The following is a 7,177-nucleotide window of genomic DNA, read 5'->3' on the forward strand; positions in this document are numbered from 1 at the left end:
GGTACAGTGATTTTGAAAATTGACTACCAGCCTATCATAGATCCTTTGGTATCAGCATATATGCTATAATAGGAGAGACACTACAGAGCAATCGTCTTGTTTGGCAAAGAAATTCTCTAAACCTATCTTTCAGTTATGGCCGTAATCTGTTTCACCTATGCCGTTGCTCCTTTGTGCTACGGGGACTGCTGAAATCATTAGGAGTAGATGGACACGCAACGCCTCGGCTGAGCTTTTGTATGTCACCGCCCGATGGACTACGCGCAGATGGCGGTCATCAATCTTCAGTTCTTATGGATGGGCACACCTCTTTCTTTTCTGCAATGATGGTGAAGACTGTCGAGCGTCGAGGCATCGGCCAGAGGCTCGAATTTCTCCTCGTTTGGTTAGTGCAGGATCCGATATCCCTGCAATTATTTTCAGAAATCGTGAGCGCTCCTTGCCTAGCGCTCAATCACGACGTGTGTGCGAAGTGGCTGCATATTGGCTCCGATGAGCTCGGCGTAGACAGATGGGTGCCTTTCCGGTGCTCCATCATTGCAGAGGTCCAATCTTTGCCCAATTTCAGAAAATTGCAGCAGCAGCAGCGAAAATCTTTGCCGTGGTAAAAGAGAATTGCAGCAACAGCAGAGACATTACAGTAGCAGCAGCCCAATTTTAGTAAACCGTGACAAGCGGTTTGCTCGTCACTAGTAGGCCAAAAGGCCCGTTACTGGTAAGAAAATTTGGGAGAGGAGTTGCCACATATGTGTGGAGGGTGCTAGCTGCCCCATACTGCACAAATGGACTTGGTCCATGCCCTGGAAAGGGGTGCTGACCTACAAGAGTGGTTGTGGACTGCTAACGCTACGTACCGCCTGCTGCGTTGCACTGTCCACGGCGCCCTTTACGGAAAGGGAGCGACGACCACCTCGCTTTATGTAGGGACGTGTCAGGGCTTCTCTTATCTTCCGGATCGGAGAGCTTGATAGCTACGTTGTGTGTCGCGGCTTCCGTCACCATCTTCGTCTTCTTCCCCACACGGTATCTTCGCCAAGGGGTCCTCGCGAGGGGCTTCTGCCTTGCATTGAAACCGCCAAGTGTTGACTTCCTCGTGAGGGCCTTCTCCTCGTGAAGCCGAAAGGCCTCGTGAAGGGAAGGATTCCTCGTGGATGTAGATGATCCACTGTGCGGACCCATCAGCAGGTGGACCGTGGTACCCCCAGTGCCACTACACCGACAAATTTCACATTCCCCCATGCCGCATCCCCTCGTTCCCCGCCCAAATTTGCCATCAAATCGACCACCTTGCCCGGCAAGCCCAACGCCGTATCTATAAAATCTGGTCAGTAAACAGCTCCATTGGTGACAGTGAGGTCTTGTTTTCCTCTTCACCACGAAGCCACACCCCCTCTCTACCAACAAGGAGTGTGTGCTGCAAGATCGTATTCGCCGCGAGACTGAGGGCATACAAGCCGCTCAGATGCAACGCAACACCTACGTTGTGCAGTTTCGCGGGCCTAGAGCGGAGGTGGAGAGCTCCACGACAACGACGTGGCGTGCCGCATCACCAAACTACACGGTGCAGGTGTCATCGAGGAGGAGTTTGTGCTCGAGCCCAAGCCAATGCTCGGTTCGCATGACAGCTAGGGAGGAGATGGTACAAATGTGTTACTTTTTGGATTGTCTATCAATGGATCTTTTCAAATTTTGCTTGGAATTTAGATATTACAGACAAAATTAAGAATATGTGTTAGTGAATATGTGCACATACAAGGATAATTAAACTCCTAGGTAAGAAGCTTTGATGTACACACTGAGGCCAAGTCCATAGCAAAGCGGAGTCAATACCTCCATTAGTTTTACCCATAGACGACATGAATAAAGTCAAGCCCATCGCAAAGCAGAGTCAATTCCACCATTACTTTTACTAAGTAAATGATACATCTGCAACTGACAAACATGCATGCAACTATTTGCATGGAATTGTGATGCACACTATGGATAAAAAGGATAAAATATTTAGTTCATTCTAAAATGATGAGCTATTTTATAATATTTTTTCCCGTAGCAACAAATAGGCACTTTACTAGTATCATACTACAAATGATGACATTATTTAGTTACTTTAAAATGATGAGCTATTTTGTAAAAAAAATTGCCCCGTAGCAACACACAATCACTTCAATAGTATTATATAAAGTTGGTTACATTAGAATAGTTCGACATGAAATGTATACTTACTTGTAGACAACTGAATCATGACACAGCACGACGGTCGCTCAGCGACAAGAAAACTCAACTAAACTGACCCACCACCGTACAAAGTTAACAATCTTGGCATCAGCGACCACAACAAATCTAGGTAGAGCATACAAGAACGGGAGCAAGATACCTTTATTGTTATTGAGTCAGGCAAATCAACGAAGTACATGCTACAAAATAACATCTAATTCAACAGCTTTGTTTTACCAAAGTATTATATAACTCAATTGTAAATATTGATGCATAGTTAAATAACAAAGGCATTATCAAATGGCTACATCTTAATTTGCATCTGAGTGAGCAACGGACAAGCTATGTCGAGGAACAACAGTCCATATCCTTCTGGGTCTTAAACCGGACGAGATGATGCCTGCAAGGTGAATTAGGCATCAGCTTCCTTCAAGACCAGTAAAGTCGCCCAAAATTTAGAGAATATCAACACGTACTTTGAGATCCAAGCCAATCTGTTTAGCAATCTCTATTTTCCTCATCATATACTGGTTCCATGTCTTACGCTTGGGAAGCTGAAACTAAAATTGATATTGAAACTAAACTTGGCCAAGAATGCATATAATGAACGAGCAGACTATACAAGAGCAAGCATGTATACCTTGTTCCAAACCGCCGATGTAATCAACCTCCGTGCTTCATCCTTTGGGACCTACAGATGTTTTTTTCATCAATATTTTTGAGATTTAAGAACTGGACAAATTACAAACACATGTCAATCATATATACAGCCCGCAGCTCCGTTCGACTGTAGGCCCGTGGGAAGCAGAAAATCTCGTGTGACCTAAGAGTGACACACTCAATGCCTACACTCCTGCCCACATAACTTAGTCACGTATCAACGCAGAGAGACGGTATACACCTACAAAGAAGCACCGACACGGCAAAAGTGGCCGTAGCGGCATCCAGAACACGAGTGAAGCATAACCCTGAGTATCCCCTGGTTTCTTTCTACTAAATGGAAATAACTATGGGATACGGTGGGACACTCAGGCGATACAGTGGGATACGGCTGGACACTCAGGGGATACACAGTGCCACGGTGGGATACGGCCAGTAAGGCCCAATGCACAGAAACCCTAGGTCAAAGGGGGTCAAGGCACGGCAACTACAGGTTAATCCCTCATCCAACTCCAGCGACCGCCAGCCCCCACACGCCACCGCCACGATCACTCCAATGACCCTTTGCCGCTTGCATCTTATTGGTCACAGGCGGCCACCGGATCCGCCAGTTTCCTCACCAGCACCAAGCAAGGTAACCATCTCTCATCTTTGCACCTCCCACTTATTTCTGTTGTTGCTGCTTGCTCAATTGCCAAGATGCTACGGACATCGATTGTCATCTGAGTTGTTAACAGCCTTCGATTACAAATATATGGTCTTTGACAGCTAGCTAGTTAGAACCATGATCCTTGTATCATCCTATTAAGCATGTTTTGTTTGTGGACCGTGTGATGTTGTATTTTTTTCCCCTATTTCATGTTGCATTTATTTCAATTATACTCATATCCTTAATTCATTATTCCATGAAAATGGATTATTCCATGAATTCCTCAAAACGAGGCTCATCAAAATGCAAAATCTAAGACTACTATAAGACTACTAAGAAAATAAGAAAAAAATTAGAACGATTAAATTACTGCTCCTGAATATTCAACATACATACTTGCCGTATCCCGTAAGTCTGTTTCTGGAAAAAGCCATATCCTGTATGCATGTTTCCGTATCCCCATACCAGTGCTTCTCAGGTTTAAAGTCAACCGAGAGTAGCCAAAAGGAAAAAATAAATCAATAATAACACATTAATGTGTTATTAAAGCAATATGGGCGTAGTGGCTTGCTAGCCACTAACATTTTCATGATGCTCATTGATGAGGGATTAGGGTGCAAGGTAATGTACTCAGTCCGTCCCAAAATAACTTGCTCAGGTACTTCCTTATCTAGAAAAAGCTGAGCAAGATATTTTGGAACAGAGGGAGTACATAGTTTTTCTTTCTTTTGAACCGCTAGGGTACATTTGTTGAATCTGTCTAGAACTTCAATTCTATTGTTAACAATAATAGAGTCCATTGGTGAGCCATCATTTAGAAAAATGTACAACCAAATCCAATGCAAATCGCATATACTTTTTACATATATCATACTTACGTCATCAGCGATTCCTTCCACGCAGATATCAAACTGGACAAGGACGGGAAACGAAAAAGCATTAGCAAGGATAATGCGCATCAATAATCAGAACTCAAGAGGATCAGGCCATGAATTGCAGAACACGACCTAGAGTAACTTACGGAATATTGCAAATTGGAGTAGATATTATTATCCAGTGCAAATTGCATACGATCTTTGTGTCGAGGGACCAAATTCTCTTGATTGACTTGGTGCAGAGCATCTCTGAAAGTAATCTGGGCACAGTTCAAGAAACAAAACATAGATCACAAAACATATACAGCAGACATGAACAAAAACAGATACTATGGTCTTGTTTGTAAAGACAAGGTTTCACTGCATGAGTACACAAATGAATAGAGTGTGTGACCGGAGTATGATGCTAACATTTTGCGTAGTGGTACGCTCCCAAATCTCACAAAGGAGACGATCAATGTCTTCACAATAAACATAATCAAATCGCACGCTCCAAATGTGATCCTGAACAAAAAAAAAATGTTGATTGTCAAGTAAAACAAGAACCAATGCTGACCACAAGAACTACTTAAAGGCGAAGAGCAGATATTGTACCGTGTATGCAGTAAAAGCTAAATCAAAGCTGATGTGGGGAAAGGCTACTGCGATCTTCACTGCTTGCTGAAATCCTCTAGCTTCCATCTCCATCCACTAAAGGGCAAAGGGTCAGGATATTATACTTAATCTGTACCTTTAGTCCATGGTTTTTTTAGGGCATGCTTACCGTAGAAGATTCTCGTTCACAGTCCATATACTTTTTAATCCACTGTCCAAAAAGATAAAGGTTACTGGCATCCCATAAATATCAAGAAAATAGCAGATTCTAAACCTTCATAGCTTCGCCTAGGGATGCATACCTTAATTTTCTTTGATATTTCTTCAAAGTACTTGATATAGTCTGCATCCATTTCGTAGCTAGTAAACCATGAGCTGTACTTGTCCCAGTCGAGGTACATCATGCCATCCTGCACCCACCCCAGGGAGAGAAGATATAGATGAAATAAATAGCTTCATTTTAAAAATTAACAAAAGGTTTCGATTATATTGAACAAACTAGTGTTGAAGTTAAAGTTGCATGCAATGTTCCATGTTCGCCGCCACTGAAGTTTTAGAATAAGTCACAGCTCTGGAAGAAGCTTCAAAAAGATAACTTGGACCTCAGGGAACATAGTGAATGTGTAAAGTCTTACTGCCCGCCGTACAAAACATCTCATATATTTTATACTTTTCACGGTCTCCAGGATGCAACTTCAATACTGGTTTCTATTTTGATAAAGATAAAGCTTTAATTTAAAATAATGACTGTGTGAAAAATATCACCATGGCACTTTTGCATGATCAATTAGAATACACAGAAAGGTGCTATCAAGTATTAATATTGCTTAAAAATACAAAAAAAAAAATGCAGCCACTGGAATTTGTCCACACATATGCATCATGGAACAACATTATAAACGAAATGCCAAACTAGCTATCCTTGTGAGTATGAGGCGATGCCACTTACATCTCCATTTTTAAGGACAAGGCGCTGGTAGTCACTCAAGTAGGAGTGAACAGCGTAGTCACGGTCGAAGTACCAGTCGGCGTCCACTTGGCCATTGTAATACATTTCCTCGAGAGCTTCCGGAGAGTACTCCTTTCTCAGAGTCATATCATCCAGCTCATCGATGCACACTCCCTGTGCCATCTGCACGTGCAACAAAAGCACAAGTGGTAAGAGATACAGTTCATCACAGATTTCCAGGAACATCGCAAAAATAAATCAGTGCAAAATACACGGGCAGATAAGATAGGATGTTGAAAGGATAAGATAAATTACAGGAACTTAACCTTGGAAGCTCTGATGTGGTAGAGTGCAATGCGCTCATAGACCACGCGCTGCTGTTCGTTGTTCATAATCGGACCAGCTACGGTCTGAGGAGCACGCCTGGTGGACAAAATAGCAAGGTACTTCTGGAACTCCTCCTTGCCAACGAAGTTATCTGACAGCTCAGGCGATACATCCGACGGCGTCCCGACCTTAGCACGCGCAGAGGATGGTGTAAGAGACGGGCTCCGATACATGCGCCTCTTCTGTCCCGTCCATGCCCCTGTTCCATCTCCATAAACGGCGCCGGCGCCGGCGCCGGCGCCGGCGCCGAACGGCGGATCTGACCGGACGTGCCTGTCGTGCAGCATCTCGTCGGAAACCTAGCTCCTCGCCTAAGCAAAACCCTAATAGGTAATCGACAGACCGCGATTTCGCCTCTCCGGCCTACTCTGTGGGATTTCGATTGGGGTTGGGGTGTGCGGTGCGGCGGGGGGAGGAAGGAGAGGGGAAAGGCAAGGGCTTCTCTTTTTATGAGGGGAAAGGCAAGGATCGGACCGGAGAAGGAAACGGAAACGGGTCGCGGCTCGCCCGCGGGCGCTCGTAAAATTGCCGTCAAGAGCGGTTTCGGTGCCCCCGAGCCGGTGCTCGGCTTTTTAACAATATATACTTTCCTATTTTATAAAGTTATAAATTTCATGAATACATATGTTTTTGAATGCTCCCGTGTCAAGTTTTGGTAGAAATTACATTATATTTTAGTAAGTTATAGAAAAATCAATTTGTGGTTGTACACATGATAGACTGCTTTTCCAGATCCCAGCCACGGCCCCGCCCCCTCCACCTTCATCCCCCACCGCCACCGGAGGAACGACAAAGCTTGTGCGGCTGACGGCCGCGACGAGCCTTCATCTCCCCGCGTGGCGAGTGGCA

The 7,177-nt window shown here is 44.3% G+C and overlaps 1 protein-coding gene across 2 annotated transcripts; it reads right to left on the reverse strand.

Annotated features, from left to right (window-relative positions):
• Positions 1-2,362: 2,362 nt before the first annotated feature.
• On the reverse strand, positions 2,363-6,836 carry LOC127314187 (uncharacterized). Of its 2 annotated transcripts, none has more exons than XM_051344647.2 (11): positions 6,268-6,836; positions 5,942-6,124; positions 5,295-5,402; positions 5,162-5,203; positions 4,993-5,088; positions 4,810-4,902; positions 4,545-4,658; positions 4,402-4,434; positions 2,855-2,905; positions 2,691-2,774; positions 2,363-2,614 (listed from the first exon to the last, which is right to left on the reverse strand). In XM_051344647.2, exons 1-11 carry the CDS (start codon positions 6,613-6,615, stop codon positions 2,594-2,596), a joined length of 1,173 nt encoding a protein of 390 aa, XP_051200607.1. In that variant the 5' UTR covers positions 6,616-6,836; the 3' UTR covers positions 2,363-2,593. The 2 variants fall into 2 exon arrangements, with proteins under 2 accessions (XP_051200607.1, XP_051200608.1); XM_051344648.2 differs by having other exon boundaries at positions 2,691-2,768; positions 6,268-6,827.
• Positions 6,837-7,177: the final 341 nt, after the last annotated feature.

This window comes from Lolium perenne, chromosome 7, assembly GCF_019359855.2.
Source record: "Lolium perenne isolate Kyuss_39 chromosome 7, Kyuss_2.0, whole genome shotgun sequence".
NCBI classification, from domain to species: Eukaryota; Viridiplantae; Streptophyta; class Magnoliopsida; order Poales; family Poaceae; genus Lolium; species Lolium perenne.

Excerpts from the sequence above, each read along its gene's own strand:
- LOC127314187 (XM_051344647.2), bottom strand. The coding sequence starts at position 6,615 with ATGCTGCACGACAGGCACGTCCGGTCAGATCCGCCGTTCGGCGCCGGC. Across the intron at positions 4,435-4,544 it reads ACTCCAATTTGCAATATTCC|TTTGATATCTGCGTGGAAGG; the intron begins GTAAGTTACTCT and ends GTCCTTGTCCAG. Across the intron at positions 2,615-2,690 it reads AGATTGGCTTGGATCTCAAA|GCATCATCTCGTCCGGTTTA; the intron begins GTACGTGTTGAT and ends TTCACCTTGCAG.